At 40.1% G+C, this 16,658-nt stretch overlaps 1 protein-coding gene across 1 annotated transcript; it reads right to left on the bottom strand.

Moving 5' to 3' along the window:
• Positions 1-1,819: 1,819 nt before the first annotated feature.
• tfap2d (transcription factor AP-2 delta (activating enhancer binding protein 2 delta)) lies at positions 1,820-16,076 on the bottom strand. The gene is made up of 8 exons (XM_024291963.2): positions 15,113-16,076; positions 14,346-14,864; positions 10,648-10,708; positions 5,265-5,430; positions 4,622-4,740; positions 4,398-4,539; positions 4,162-4,275; positions 1,820-2,303 (listed from the first exon to the last, which is right to left on the bottom strand). Exons 1-8 carry the CDS (start codon positions 15,149-15,151, stop codon positions 2,090-2,092), a joined length of 1,374 nt encoding a protein of 457 aa, XP_024147731.1. The 5' UTR covers positions 15,152-16,076; the 3' UTR covers positions 1,820-2,089.
• Between the last annotated feature and the right edge of the window lie 582 nt (positions 16,077-16,658).

Below are 16,658 nucleotides of genomic sequence, written 5' to 3' on the forward strand. Positions count from 1 at the left end.
TGTAAATCTAGCAACACAAATCCGTCACTTGACCTCCACCTGGTTCAGCTTTTTGTGTTGCAAACCTGAAACTCTTCAGGATGCGGGCTATTTATTTTCTCTGTAGTAAGCAGTCTTGCTGCTCTGCAGAAAAGCATGGCTTCAAAAACTCGCTAACCCCCTCCTGGGGGAAGCGCTGCTCAGAGGATGTGTGTGACAGCAGAGCAAACAATCCCAGCAAGACTGGGAATATTCTGGTATCCTGCACCTGTGTCACTTCCTTCCTTTACATCTGTCTTTACCACCATTACCGACCCACCTGAGGGCTGCGTTTGCACTGATCCGGGGTGACAAACCGGTGCAGGCGTCACTGTAAATGCATCCTGTCTGATTATGCATGTTTGTGTCGCGCGCTGGATGTGACCTCCTTTCAGAAACGACTGGAATATTAAAGAGTCAACAGAACCCGCCGAGTCCTGATGGAGGCGCCGGCAGGCAGCTGCTCCTTTCTCTGTTTTATCATTAGGGCTCTTTTTTTTGGTTGTTTTTTTAAATGTAAACAAACAGAGAAGCTGACAGAAGTCGCTCGAACTGCACACAGACTCCTGAGCACAAAGGAGGCGTTTGAACTTCCCCTCCAAACATGAGAGGGGAACTCTGGCTTTTCATAATGTGGATAATTCACTCTCACCGGCTTTGATCCGCTCTCCGTCTTTTGTCTCTCTTCATATATGTATTCATATATACACATATATGTTTATATATGGAGTGTGCACGTGTGTGTGCACATGTGTGCGGTACGCCAAAGACCCAGGAGTAAACACAACCGTCTTTATTGAACACCAGAATTTTAGAAGGATTTAACATATATATAGTCGAAAGCCTACAAGAAAAGTAATTTAAATATTTATATATATCTTTACAAATGTTCATGAGTCGGTTTCGCAGTCTGGGGGGGCGAGGGTGTACAAAGATAGACATGCACAGGGAGGGGGGTGTAACCGTAATGTTACCTTTTACAAAAATGGCTGATTTGGACCCATTTGTCTCCATTTTCTCTCAACAAAAACAGTCTCCTTTCCACCCAGGATGGGAAAAAATAAAAATAAAAAAGGTAGAAATATGCCAACTTGTTTTTGTTTGCTTGTTGTTTAATAAAAAAATGACTCAGGAAGTCAGTTTGTGATTTGTCCCCCCGTCTGGATGGGTCAAGGTGAATGAAAACATCCAGATGTAGCACGTTACGGTGGCCCTGATGGTCCAATCAAACCGGCAAATCACTCAACGCAAAAACATGTTAAAGATCATAACAACACTTGAAAAAAACAAGGCAAACAATAAAAACTGTATTAGATTTTAGAAATCAAATCTAAATTCCAGAAACCAAAATGTAATTATCAAGACAAGAAACAATAAAAAAAATAAGAAAACACATTCCTAAAAAAACAAAACAAAAAAAACACTCAATTCTAAAAAACAAAAGACAAAAAAAAAGTTAGTATGAGACACGACTGATTGGAGGAAGACGTTTGAGTTTAGAAGAAGACGGTAAGTAGGAGGTTTTACCTGAAGAGTGATAAGGAGTTGTCTGATCAACCGCTAAACAATTGAAGTGGGCGTGGCCAAAGGCTTAAAGAAATATTTCTACTGTCTGAAGATTTTGCCAAATAACTCATAGTAAGTAAGTAAACAAATGTGCTATGTACCCACTATAGCTACATTTTCTGTTTTCTCTTTTTTTTATTCCTGGGAATTTTTTCCAAACGTTTCCTTTTTATTTTGCTTCGTTCTTTTGACTTGTATTTCATTTATTTTTTGGTTTTGTTAAAAATAAATGTTTGTGTTTTGATGACTAAAATGTATCATTTTTTGGTATTTGTTTTGCCTTTTTAATTGTCGTTGTGATCTTTAATGTTTTTGCATTGAGTGATTTGTTGGTGTGATTTGAACTTCAGGGCCACCGTAGCACATCGACGTGAGTTAGAGAACAGCCAAAGGCCTGCGTCGTCAGACAGGAGGATGCTCGCACGCACTCTCACATTCCTAAATGCAGCGCTCCAAGGCACGGGGACCAGCCGGGCGGGGGTTTCTGGGGGTGGGGGTGGGGGTGCTACTCAGTCTTTTCCGATTTTCCGTCTTTGCTCTGCGACTCGGCTGTTTTCCGCAGCTGCTGCGACTTTTCCGAGCTGTTGCTGATCTGCTGGTCGTTGGCGGTTTTGCCGCTCGAGTTCTTGTCCAGGTAGTTGAGCATCTCGCTCAGGACCGTCTGGAAGGTGCTGAGGGCGGCGCAGACCGCCGGCGTGCCGAAGCCGTGAGTGATCAGGCTGTGGGGGGCAGAACAGAAGATCATTTATACATAAATCTAACAAAATTGAGGCAAAACACGATTTTGAGACTCAAACTTTTGGCCCAATCTTCAAATTTTTGGTCATTTTTAGGGCCGTGCACGTTGACGCGTTAACGCACACAGTTAACAAATCGTGATTAACTCGATCATATTCATTAGCTCAAATCAATCGCACCTCACGGACGCCTCAGTCATCCACAGCGTCATTAAAATACTTCGTCTAGGTTTTTCCCCACTTCTACCATGGTTATTCGCAAAAGAAATAAATATTCAACCAGTTTTTAGTACTTTAATCTTTTTGGTTTAGATTGCTTTATATTTTTTTTACAAAAAGCAGACTATTTATCCGTGGTCCGACGCGTTGTCACAGTAACATGACGAGGCTCGACTGCAGCGGCAAAGAAAAATGATATAAATGCTGATCGTCATGATGTGTTAAACAAAGCTTCAGTCTAGAGAGAAAGTTCACCTCTTACCCGTTTTTTTTCTAGAAGATGAAAGAAAATATTGTTTTATGTCAGCCTGCACAGGGATATAAAGCAATTGAGCAGTGGAACTTTTTTTTCTGGTCTGCAGGTTTGTTTCTTATAGCTGTACATCTTTGTTTTCTTGGAGTAATACTGCAGACATAAAAGTCCTTATAGTTCTGCTTATCTTACTGTTGATTTGTTTAAGTGTGACCAAATAACACTTTTGGGAATATCTGAGTTAACACTTAATACATTTGAACATTTCAGACAATAACAATAAAGCAAAAATTTCTCTCTGGCCTGTTTTAGGCCAGAGTAAATCAAATTTACCAAGTACAACATTGTGCTAAATCACGTTACAAAAGTGTGATTAATGAGATATATTTTAATCAATTGACAGTCTTAATTAAAAGCAAATGTTCTAAATGTACAGTTTTGTGAGTAAATTTAATTTTGTAGATAATACTGTAACAAAAAAAATGTATCGCAATTAATCGTGATTAATTTTTTCCCAAATTAATTCGTTAATTTTTTTTAAATTGATTCCCGGCCTTAGTAATTTGTTTTGAAACGAAGCCAAAGTAGATCAAACACGTATTCTTACTATTGACTGTATCGGAGAACTGGACTGAGTGAGTGTGACGTCACAATAGCTTGACCAAATTGAGTCAAATCAGTCGCCATTTTTTTACAGTATGGACGCCGCCATGTTGGAGCCGGAAATATTCAGTAATCAGTTATTGGTCCGAGCTGGTCTGAGTCAATGTTTCTATAGCAACCACTATTGCCAATCAGGAGTGAGCTTGTTGGAAGGCCACACCCCTACCACTGGAAGGCGGGCTATACAAAATCAGTCAATCAGACGTACCCTTTAAAAAAAATATCAGAGCAAAAATTTATATTTTGACAAATAGAATGACTGAGTAACAGCTGTTTATTCCTTGGAGCCAGCTAGTACTTCCTGTTTGGATTGCCAGGGGGGAGGGGCCACTCTGTCCAGTTCTATTATACAGTCAACAATTCCCATATCCATAAATCTGGTAAAAAAAATCCATAAAAATGACCTTTTAATCCACAAAAACTGCCATTTCAGCTTAAACTTGAGGCCAATAACAAGCCATTTCTGAAAATGAGAATAAAACTTTATTGATCCAAGTAAGGGGAGATTATATAGTTACTATAGCTCCATCAAAAACAGCAAAAAGATTATAAAGAACACTAAAAATATACTTTAAAAATGTAATAATAATAATTATAGTTAAACAATTAATTAGTCTAGGTCCCTCTCCTTTCATTTATGCCAAAACTGCATGTTTTAAACAGAAAAAAAGTCTGAAATGTCTTTAGAAAAAGTGATTGTGTCACCTGAAGTGTGTGAGGTGTCTCTGGATGTCCAAGTCCAGGATGGGGGTGGGTCTAGAGGAGCCCAGAGGAGAGCGGTCTTGGCTCAGCAAGTCCTGGAACTCCTTACAGATTTGCCTGTTAAACAGAAGGGGGGTGAATGGGGGGGTGAGTTACCATCTGTCTCCACCGAGGAAAACAGAGCCGACTTCACTCTCATGCACAAAGCTGAACTTCTGCAGAACTCTGCGTCTCCTCACTTTGTTGCCAGCACCATTTTCTTGCGCGCGCTTGTCTCTTTGGGCTCGCTGTGCTGCCTCGCCAAATGTTCCCCCACCGCCTTGCTGGGAAACTCTGTCTCGCAGGTGTAGCCGAAGTCCCTCGCCAGGTGGAGCGCCTCACCTGAGCAGGGGCGCAGCAAACGGGAGCTCATTAGAGACGTGAGGGAGGTTTCACACCTTCTGCGACAGGGAAGGAGACCCACCTTCCACCAGGGAGGTGAGGAGCGTGACGTTGGCCGCTTTCCGTCGTCCTGCCGGCAGGTTGAGGCCTAAGCGGTCCAGTTTTTCACGCAGACACCTGCCGCCGTTCTTGGACTTGGCTCTGCAGGGCAGACAGCAGAAGAGTTTAGTCTTTCTGTGAGAGCAATCCTGCTTTTTGCATCTTTAACGTGTCCACGAGCAGTTTCAATTCTTCCATTTTGAGTCTGGTTGATAAGGGGGGGTTGTGTCTAGTAGCCATATTCTCCCCCCTCTCCAGCTCTTTCTCTCTGCCTCATCAATAATCCAGAGCTGGCAACCCTTGCTTCCCTCCGTTCCTCTGATCCCGCCTGCTCTGGCCTGCTCTCGCCTCCCTCTGGCTCCCTGGACATGGCGGCGTGTGCAACCTCTTTCGCCCACCGACCTCTTTGTGAGGCTCATGCATCCTTTTTCCAACTTTTCCTGTCTGATTCCTGCTTTTCTGAGGCGCTCCGCTGCTGCTAGTGGTCGCAGTGGATTCATGATTTATGAGAGGAAATCTTAGAGCCAGACTAGCAACCGTCTGCGATTCTGTGAAGCAGACACAAGCGCCTCAGACCAGCTCGGAAGCTGGCGAAGCAGCTCTAGCGGAAGTTCGTCCCGCCTTACCTGCGCAAGATGCCCCCCAGTAGGGAGGCGTTGAGGCACTCTGGCGGCGACAGTCGTCTCTTCACCTCAGCAATGGTGACTTTGTACTTTGAGGTGGAGCTGAGCAGGGAGAGGCGGCCCGGTACCGAGCAGAACAGGTCTGTGGGGTTGACCACGCACGTCCCCCCTGAGGACAGAGCGGACACATTCCACCCAGACATGAATCCATTTGCTGCACAACAATACAGGACTGAATGGAGAGGAGAAGCAGCTAAAGCACTTAAAAGATGGATGGAAAACGCCTGCAGAGAGCTGGATATGCGTCCAAATGAGATTTGAAAAATGTAAATATAAGAAAAAACACATTAAATGGTAGTAAAAGCTGAAAAATCAGCTAAAAATAAAAATATTCCCTGCTAAGATCTAAAAATAACATAAACAGATCTAACTAAAAATGAAAAGAATAAATAAATAATTGCTTTAAAAGAAAAAAGAAGTAAATTACTTCAAATAATTTGCAGAGATAAAGGAGATTGAAACAATATTTTTTTAAAACTAAGATTTCGTTGAATTTTAAATTATTTTGGTTTCCATACAAATGACAAAAAAGTCTTAAAATTATATATTTACAGAATTAAAAAACATCAAAATTTGTAAAAATTTTTTGTTTTTTTGAAAACCTCATCAGTAGCATTTGACATATGACACTTAAAAATAAGAATTTTGGGGTGGTGATGTCATAAATAAAGGCGTAAATTATTATCTTTTTATTTGTAAAAAAATAAAAATTGTATGAAAAATAAAGAATACCTTAAGCTGGTATTGGAAATTCTTATGAGGCAGATAGCTTTGGAAGAGGTTTATGATTGGAAAATTATATTTTCAGGTTTCATTTTCCCAGTTTTTTCTCATTAATTGACTATAGGGGTACACTGTCTAAAATGAGTACTAAAGGGGTTCTATAACGATTCATTTGACCATAAAGGAATACTTTTTGTTATAATTTCAAGTCATTTATTGTGATTTTTCCCAAAAATATCCAGAAAATTCCTATTTTTTCATTAAAACTTTTATTTTTACGTGAATAAAGAGGGTTGAATCTGCATTATTCTTAGCTTTATTGAGTATTTACGCTTAAATGTTCCTTACAGGTTCAAAAAACGATACAATTCTGCTTTTTCCCGCCTTCCGGGTTCAGCAGCTGAACTTCCTCGCGCTCGGAGCGCGCGGCAGGCCTGCCGGACTCGAACCGGTCAGATCTGTCTGTCAGAGCGCGCGCGTGAGTTCACGTCATATTAATTCCCTCCTAAAAAATGTTTTGATTCAAAGTAGTTTGTATTTTATGTTGCCGAGGGCGATCCGAAAAGAGCTGCTGCCGGTCTGCAGTCAGTGAGCGGAGCGCGCGGGCCCAGAGGCGATAACGGTATTTAAGTAACGGGAGAGTAGCCTCGGGCGGCGGCGCGAGCCGGATCACACGCGCCTTTTACGAGATTGCCACGGAAATTAAAGAAAAGGGGACGAGAGCCAAACTCTTTATATTTTAACAAAAACAGAAAAAAATGTTTACGCCTCCTAAATTTAAGGGGAAAAGGGAGACAGCGAGCATGCGCAGTGGGGTGGAGAATGATTAAAAACACAGACGACTCCTCATAAAAGCGTGATTCTTGAGTGGATTTCTTTTGAAAAAAGGGGGTTACGTGAATATTCATGGCGCCAGTCAGAAAGAACAACATTAATATGATCTCGGCTGAATCCCCCGCTCCTCATTTCCATATCAAAGCGTCCGCCCGAGGCGAGAGAAGCTATCGATACGGGAGCGCGAGGTAAAGCAAAGATTATTGGTTGTGATGGTTGCAGCGGCTGAGCTCAGGGCCAAATGCGGCGCGCCGTTAACCGAAAGTGATGGCGGAGGGATTCCCGCGTCAATCCGAGAGAAAAGCCCCAACACCCCAGCAGAGCTGATGAAAAATTCAAGCGGAGACGCAGCTTTGCACCGTCCAGGGCTGAAGGAGACAACAGAGGCTGGCTTTGATGCGCAAACATGCACCTGCGCGCACGTGGACACTGATTACGCTCTTCACAGATGAGCTTTTGGTGCTGTTTTAGTTTCAGATAAATAGGCCTACGTGCACGAATGAGCACAAATGTGATGAAGCTTTGTATATGGACGACAGGAAGTGACATTGTTTACGCCACATGTGTCACAGGCAAGGCCCGGGGGCCGGATCCGGCCCGCCGGGTAATTCTATCCGGCCCTCCAGATCATTTTATTTTATTGTTATTAATAACCCGATGTTATCTTGTGCTCATTTCTAACTTGTATAATTTTGGCAAAATATATTTTTATGGAGAATAAAATATTGAAAGTTATTGAAGGTTTATAGGGCTGGGTATCGGTTATAATTTACAGGGTCAATTGGATTTTTTTCGATTATTCAATTTAATTTTGAGTTTAGATGCAGTTCACATACTGTAAATGTATCAGTGAAATAATGAGATTGTTAATATCATCCAGTGTTACATGGATTCTCTAAAGGAGAAGTTCTAACTAAAATGTTCAGATCATTAACATTGGAAACATTGTTCTGCTTCTCCTATAGCATTACACCTTATTCCAAAAGAAGAAGAACGATGTTTTAGACCACAAATTGTTACTTTAAAAATATATTCTTAAAAGAGTTTGGAAAAGTTTGTTGACCGAGCGTTAGCATGAGCCGTCCAATGGGAAATTTCATTAAACATTAGCATCAAGCTAGCTGACTTCAGCTTTATGTGCGAAATCGATTTATGTCTTTTATGAATCTATTATTAAGCTTAAATCGATTCATAATTTTTTTTTCAACCCAGCCCTAAAGTTTAAGTTGATTTATTCTGGAATAATATTCCTGCCTGTTTTTAGTCATAGTAATGTTAAAAAGTTACGGTTTTAAAGTTTTAAAAAATGTAGTTTTAGAGTGTTCAATAAATGTTTATCCAGTTCAGCCCGCGACATAAGGTGTGTTTTGGATTTTGGCCCCTTGTGCGAGTTTGACATTCCCGGTTTATGCAATTTTTTCGGATGTAGAGATTAGCAGCTTTTCATATCGTACTGATATGCAATCAGGGCTAACGTAAAGTGATTCATAACAGCGCAAAGATGCTTTTCACAGCAGAATCAGCCAATTTATGTTGATTGTGTAACCACTATAAGTATAAATTGCTTTTCTGCTTCAGAAACAGCTGGAATTATGTTAACTCCATAAACAATTGTAAAAAATGTAAATTTTACAGCAAAAAAAACTGCCAACTTTATTTGCTAGAATTTCACTGTAAAAATAAGGTGTTACTTTAAATATTACAGTGAAAAATCTTTTGCTTAATTTTTTTATAGTTCTTTTAAGGTAAAATTCATAATTTTTACTGTTAACAGCAATTTATTAACCCTTGAAAAATACAGTGTAATGCTGAAAAATTAGCAAATTAATTTTTACAGTAGAAAACTGGCAGCTGAGGTTGCCAGAATTTTAGCTTAAAATATGCAGTGGTACTTTAAAAAAATCATATTAGGTTAAAATTGTTTTTATTGTTATATTTTACATTTTTATTGAAGATTGTTTCATAATTTTACCATAGGAACATCAATTTTATCCCACAAAAATTACAATGTCACTCTACAAAATAACAATTCCCTTTACAGTAAAAACACAAAAGCTAAAATTGCTAGGATTTAACTGTAATAAGAAAAGTTTTAAACATTTATGACTTAAAGGAAGTTGCCAGTTAAGTAAACGGTCCTTTTCTCTATTGCTGTCAGGATTTTACAGTTTTTCTCTAAAAATTTGTGATTTTTTTACAGTGAAGCTGCATTCACACGGAGCGCGTGTGGTGAGTTCAAGAACACGCTGTACGCGGTTTCATGTTCACACCAGACACACAGGTGGCAGGATTCTTCTTCTGTGGTGTCTTTACTGTTAATATTCCACCTACAGTGGGATGAAGGTTGATGTGAAAAGTCAAAGTGGTGCCACTCCCTCAAATCTGGCTCCAGGAGTTTTATTTTCACAGCTCTGGTTCTATAAATGTCCGTCTTGGTGTCACTTAGTTCCTCCACCAAGACCGACTTCTCAGCAGTTGGTACATACGAGTTTTGAAAATGATGCCACCCACATTTCACTACAAATCCGTCTCCTTGATTGGTCACAAAGCCATGATTAAGTGTGAAAATATTCAACCAGTTGAACTTTTAGCGTGCGATCAATGAACGGATGATTTATAGCTAGAGCCCGCGACCGGACTTAAAAAAGCCTATGCAAAATTCTAGGCAAATAATAAGTTTAAGTAGAAGTAGCCGCTTGAGCGCGAGTTAACGCAGCCCGTGCATAAGCACCTTTATGGTAGTCGAATGAATGCTAAAGTGTTGCATATCGGTACAGCAGCTAATTTTCGCTTCAGAATTCTTTTGAATTACGTTAATTGCATAAACGGTTGAAGAATTTTGACCTTAAAGGGTTAAAGTTCGGTGGGTGGTTCCGAACTAAGAAGGTCAACTAAAAATAGATTTAAAATGCCTATAAAATGTACTAAATGCTAACAAGTTTATGTCACAATACTGCCCCCTAGTGGAATACAGTCAACTTTAAAATTAAGCAAATTGGTTTAAATTGTAACAAAAATACATTTTAAAAAACCTAATCAGATATATTTCTGCATTTTCTTAATAAATTATTTAATTATTTTACACAAATTTATGGGTGGGACCATCGCAGGTCTGAGACCTGAAAGCAATTAAAGTCCAAAAAAAATTAACAATGATTTTTATTAATTAGTGAGTTGCTAAAAATTTAACAAATCAAGAAAAAAGTAAAAAATAAGTAATTAATTTTTGAATAAGAGTCCTGGTAAGTCACTTTCGGGTCAAAACATGAGGGAACCAATCATTTCCCATAATGATAATAGCCCCGCCCACCTAATTAGCATACACCGAAATAGGCTCCCTGAATGAGCACTACAGAAATACACATTTTTATATCATGAGGACGATATTTGGAAATAATTCATATATTTTTGACATATTTTTAAAGTTATTTCCTTCATATTCATCACATTACAAAGATTCAAACTAACATATTTAAATGTGCTGTCAAACATTTATACGGAGCGTCTTTGCCCCCAAACTCAAGTTGAGACACCGGCGATATCTCCACACAAACGCCGTGACTTTGTTGACATTTTAATTGTGAGGCGCGAGCGCTGAGTGACAGACAGTCAGGTGCGCGCGCGGCGGGTTGCGCCGCCGCCGCGTGCTGACAGCAGACAAGAGAGGAGCGTGTTTGTCTGTCTGCTCGCTGTCTTGTCGTGTCGGCCTCCGGTGCCGCCGCAGACAGCGGGAGAGACAGGATATGAAAGAGTAAAGAGGGGCTCTTACCTCTCCTGATGACGCCCCCTTGGCCGTTCAGCACGAGCCCGCACTGCGCCTCCACGGAGCCCTGCGGAGACACGCGCTCATTAGCAGGAGCCGCGGCTTTGGCTAGCTGCGGGGCCGCACGTGCCGCCCAGCCCCGCGCAGCCGCATCGGAGCCGCTCATTCCGTTATTATAGAGCTCATCCCAAACAGAAACCGCCGCAATTATAACGAAACACCGCAAAATCTGCACAGTTCACGGATGCAAATACCAATGCATTCTGGGTAAACTCTAAATTGCAAAAATCAGTGTTTTACAGTATTTATTTAGTGATAATTGTATTGTATTTCTCGCAAAACCTAATTTTTATGCTGGTAAAATATAAATGACGCATCACAATTGAATTTATGATATTATGATGCAATATTAAGCCGGTGTGGGTGCAAATAATTGTGTCTAGAGAAAATAAAAAACAAATTCACTAATTTCATATAAATAAATCTTCCTACACACCTTTTATTTATAACATAATTTTACAAAAACAACAATAATAGTCTGAAAATATAAATTCTGGTCATTGTTAAGGTTTTGACATCATATTAATAGTAGCTATATTACCACATTATATAATAAATTACAATTTACTGCAACAAAAAGAGTGAACCCTTATAATATTTTTCCAGCATAAAATATTAAAATAAAATATTTCACGATTATTTTCACATTTTCAAGCAAAATAAATAAACTTTTTTTGCTTTAAAATAATCGTTTTGATTAAATGTTGTATTTTACTGTTTATTTTAAAATGTGCATTATTGATATTTTCTGCTTTGTTAACACAGAAGGAAACAATAAAATATTTGGGATTAGAAAAAAATATCACATCTGATCAAACTCCAATACTAAAACATAGAACTATTAGTTTTTGTTTTACACACCACGTTGCAAATTTATTTAATATTATTGAGAATTACCTGTAAATTTAAATCCTAACCTACAAAATGTATTTTACTTTATTTCTGTCAATGCTATTGGTGTCTATTTTTATTTATTTTCATTTTGATCTTGTATGAAAGACGAAGCTACACTTCTGTGTGTAAAAATGTCCCAAATTTGGACACAAACACACAATTCTAAAAACTATCAATTGATTAATAAAAAAAAAGATTTTTTATTAATTTTGGAAGTTCACTGCGTCCAAATGTTGCAAATGTTTCTCATGAAAACTGAGCTAAATTACAAAGATCCATCACATATTTGGAGGGAAAGGGAGGAAATTAATCCAAATAATAATAATAAAGTCCTGAATGTTCTGCAGGGGGGGCTGTGGGGGTCACTGCTGTGTAAAACTGCAGAGCTTGCATGTGTGGAAACCTGTTAGCATTTGCTGCAGATCAGGCTGCTATCAAAGATGTCATCAAGACAGGAGAACACGCGCTTTTTATTCACTTAAAAAACACACTTAATTCTCCCCCCCAGCAAAGAGGCCTGGAGACCCCCTGATTAAATGGAGGAGGAGGTGTTGGGGGGAGCAGGGATCCTGTTGGAGCTCCTTCTTAACCAGCTCCTGCTCTGTTGCTTTTCTTCAGCTGCGAAACTAAAGTGATTATAAAATCAATATACAAAAGCGAGGAGGTCCTGCGTGGATCCGCGCCGCCACGGAGGAGAAAAGGTGTGGCAGCTGCTTTTGTTCGCGCGTGGAAATCTCTTTAACGCGCTCAAACACGCGACCGGGGCTGCACGAGACCGCATCTGTTCCATCCGCCCAGGTTCACGAGCGCAGAGCCGCTTCTTTAGTCCCCAATCAAAGGTCAAACCTGCGCTTCTTATGCCCCCAGAGCTTAAAAAAGGGAATTTTTGCAACAAAACTCTTATATATATTTTTCTCAAGAAAAAAACATATATTTTAAATTAAATGCAGGATTTTAATTGTCTAAATGATTAAAAAATAAAGATTTTAATCCAGTTAGAGGGAGTTCTCGTGCGCCAGGACGCGTTCCTCAATCTGCTCCAAACAGTTAACGCAGCGCAATACAAAGCGTCCAAAGTGTTAAACAGTCTTTAAGCAGCTTGCTCTTTTAAGAAAAAAATAAAAACATGCAAAGTTGATTGACGTTAAGTCGCTAATTGGATAAACTACGGTGCTTTGTGGCGCTCGAGCCGGCCATTGTGCGCCCAGCCCCGATCCGTTAATCCGCTCTTTACCGGAGAAAAGGAGCAAGCAGCGGCTTTTCTCTGGCTTTTCTCTGCTCCGGCAGACAGCCGGACGCGCACAAACACGCGCTCAGGAACCGTGTGAAGCTTTTTTCTTTTTTTTTTTACTCCATTCTCTTTTTTTCTTCTTAACATGGAAAAGGAATTATGTAAAAATATGGGTCACGTGCACTTGTGGAGGCTTTAACAAAAGGCTGCTATAGACTGGCAGTCAATTAACCTTTCAGAGATGGGCCTGCGTTTGGGCTTAGCCTGTTTGGTCACGTTTGAACCAAACGATCCGAAAATCCAAGAAAATTAGGTTTTTAGTGATGCTGTCTGCTCAATAATTTCAGTTTTATTATACTTTGCTGATAAAATTCAGGCAAATCAATTAAATAAAAACATGTATGTGTAAGCATATAAAAGTTTCTGAAATATTTCTCTTTTTTTTTTTTTTACATTTTGTACATTTAATCATTGTGTATTTTTGTCAAAACGCATTAAGCGTTACGAAAAAAAAGGATTGTTGTGGAATTTTTATCTTCATCCCTAAACTTAAATACTTTAAACTTTGCTGCAAAGTTGTTGTTTATTTAATTTTTATTTACTAAATCGTCATGTGTCTCTTAGCTATTCCAGCTGCCACTAGAGGCCACTGTTGAGCCATCTCGAGAAGCTAGCATTAGGCAAATTTAGTTAAAAATGGACACGACGAGGAGAAGTGCTCCCCACAGAGGCACTTCAGACGCTTAACATGTTCACACAGAACCGTATTTATTAAATATAATTATATTTTATTACGTTTTGGGTAAATATATTTTTTTATGATTTAATCTAAAACACATAGACTTGAATGTATCAGTTAAAAAAACATTTACTTTGTTTAATATATTTGATATAATTTTGTTGATTTAGCAAAAGGGGTGGATAATATACATCTTCTTCTTTACACTCCTTTTCATTTATTAGCTTCTTTATGTTCACTTAGTATTATTTCGATGATGTCTATTGTTACTAAATGGAAAAAAAATCACAATATGTCCACAATTCTACAATAATTACAGTTTTGCTAGAGTAAAAACTCTAAATATATCATGTTTGTGAACATAAGTTAATTTTAATTTATTTTATTTGTAAAAGTTTAATTTACAACAGAGGTTTCGTCAATGTTTTTCACAAAAGAAATTCATATAAAATTATTTTTTAAATTTGTATTTTTTTTAAATGTGTTCTTTACTACAAATACATTTATTATGTTTAATAATAAATTATAAACTAGCAATGTATACCATTTTTAAATTGCATATTTTAATTTAATTTAAATATTTTTGGGCACAAATGTAATCTGATATAAAAAATTGACGTGTCAATAAGAAGTACAATATTTTAGAAAAATAAAATAAAATCATTAACCTCGTTTTAAAATATATTTTTCTTCTTCTTTTTTTTTTTTAATAAAAAAGTTTTTGATTTTTTTTTTTCATTTTGTCCCTCGCAGCCCCCCGTAGGATTAAACCGCCGGTACCTGCAGGTCGTCCGCCGCGGGCGGAGGGAGGCCGAGGCCGGCGGCGGGCAGCAGCCTCTGGTCCGGGTGGTGCATGCCGACGCCGTAGGCCTGCGAGCCGTGTGACGTCATCAGCGATAAATCATGGCGCCGGTAAGCGTCGAGGCAGCCCAGCTCGCGCCGCTGCTGCTCGTCCAGGCACGAGGACTTGAGGGCCGAGCGCGCGCTGTGCAGGTTGATGAAGTCCGCGGGCTCGCCGTGGTGGATCTGCTGGTAGTACTGGCCCGAGTGCAGCGAGTTGAGGCCGTAGGCCTCGGGGCCCACGGCCGGGTGGGAGTGCTGGAACTCGTAGTGGAAGGACTGGTGGTGCAGCGGCGTGTACTGGTGGTTCGCCGAGAAGTAGGGCGAGGCGAACTCCGTCCCCGCCGGCGCCGGGTAGGTGAGCGGCGAGGAGGAGGAGTAAGCGACCGAGGAGTTGGCCACGGACTCCAGACAGCCGAGCTGCATGAGCCGGTAGCTGTTTGATCCGTCGTGACGTATCTGCAAGAAAACAGCGAACCCGTCAGCCTCCCGAACCGAACTAAACCCACTTTGTTTTTCGTTTTTTTCTTTTTTTTCTTGGGTCTTCCCGGCTTCCTTACTGGAGCAGACCTCACGCGTAGGGATTTAGATGAGCCGCATCCTCTTTTATTTTATTGAGTTTTTTCTCTTTTAATCTAATGTAACCCCTCAAAATAAAAATAAATAAAATCTCAAACATAAAGATACAAACTGACATCAGATCTTACCTCTGCGTCGTGGACAAGTCCAGGGAAGGTCGCTGACATTGTGCTTTCTCCCCCAGAAAAAAAAAATCCCTTTTATTTCCTCTCCTATGTAGCGAGGCCGGCTGAGTGAGAATAACAGCAATAATAAAAAGTCTTCAAATGTCCCCCCCCCCAGAAAAAACCCAGTAAAAATAGCCAAAGTCCCTCCTCTCGCGCTCTTGGAAGCGGCGGATGCTGGCTCCCCTCTGCACGGACGGGGCTGGCGCGCGGATTTTGTACTTGCAGGGGTATTTCTCGGCTGATGTCGTAGGTCCCTTGGTAATATGGAAGTTTTGAAAATGAAGCATCAGCAGCAGCAGCGCGGAATGGGAGGACAATAGACGGAGCGGAACGTCCCCAGGAGACCCGGAATAAATATTGGATCTGCGGCTTAATAAGGAGCGCGGCGCCTCCTTCCAAACCGTCCTGCGCGCGGCAAATTCTGGACATTTTTGACGCTTTTTTCGCCTCTGCTCGCTCCCGATGCGTGCATTCACGGGCGGATCGCGTGCTGTTTATGTTGTTTTCCTTTTTCTTTTTTTCAACCCTCCCTTTTTACAGTTTGAAGTTTGAATTTTTTTCAGATTTTCAGAAAAACCCTTGTGCGTTTTTTCTCCTCCGCGTGCGTAAATTTGGAGAGATTTTCCATGCAGAGGGGCATTTCTACACGCTTTTACAAGGGGGGTTATTGTTTTATTGTTTTTATAGAGTTTGGATGAATTTAAACGTATATTTGAAACAAAATATTAGATAGAAATGCCTCTAAAAACAAGAAAAGACGAATTTTGTGACAATTTTAATGTTTTTTGTTCATTTTTGTGATCTTTCTTTTTAAGTGAAGTTGGGGGATTTCGATTTTTTCCTTAGATTTCCTTCATTATGAGTGAACCGTAATGTGATGAAATATTTTGTGTCTGTTTTCACCTGCTGGAACTCACCTGTGCACGTGCCCTTCGAGGAGGGGGGGGGGGTCTCCCAAATGGATTTAAAAAAGAAAAAAACTTTTTTTTCTTTTCACATAATTTATGCTTTACAAAAACCGGAAAAGCAAAATGAAAGGGGGGGGGGTAAATCCACGCGGGATGAGTCGGTTTACAGAATGGGAGTTACTTATGCTTTTATTCTGAAAAGACAAAAAACTTTTAGACTAAAAGGCGATTTTTAATTTGTAAAAAAAAAGGAAGAAAAGAAAAAGGGGAGTAAAAATCCACGCGGGACGAGTAAGTTTACAGAATGGGAGGATAATAAATGAAAAGAAAGGAGCAGAGTGTGGAGAGGAGTGGAGGAGCAGGAAGAAGAAGAGGAGGAGGAGGAGGAGAGGAGTCTTCTTCTGCTCCTCTCTGTCAGGTTTGCTGCCATTCAAGGAGCAGCAGAGAGATAGAGGGAGGAGGGATGGAGGGGGGTAATAACTGTAACTCGTAGCATTGATAAGCCCCTAATCAGGATTGTTTTGGAGACCCCCCCGCCCCCCATCTCAGCTGTAACTGCAACCAAAGCCACTCGGTTTCATTAAGGCGCAGACGGGAGC

The sequence above is a fragment of the Oryzias melastigma genome, linkage group LG24 (assembly GCF_002922805.2).
Source record: "Oryzias melastigma strain HK-1 linkage group LG24, ASM292280v2, whole genome shotgun sequence".
Classification (NCBI taxonomy): domain Eukaryota; kingdom Metazoa; phylum Chordata; class Actinopteri; order Beloniformes; family Adrianichthyidae; genus Oryzias; species Oryzias melastigma.

Coding starts and splice junctions, on each gene's coding strand:
- tfap2d (XM_024291963.2), bottom strand. CDS start 15,151: ATGTCAGCGACCTTCCCTGGACTTGTCCACGACGCAGAG. Junction 5,431..10,647: donor AGGGGGCGTCATCAGGAGAG/GTAAGAGCCCCT, acceptor CTCTGTCCTCAG/GGGGGACGTGCGTGGTCAAC. Junction 2,304..4,161: donor AGACACCTCACACACTTCAG/GTGACACAATCA, acceptor TGCCCCCCACAG/CCTGATCACTCACGGCTTCG.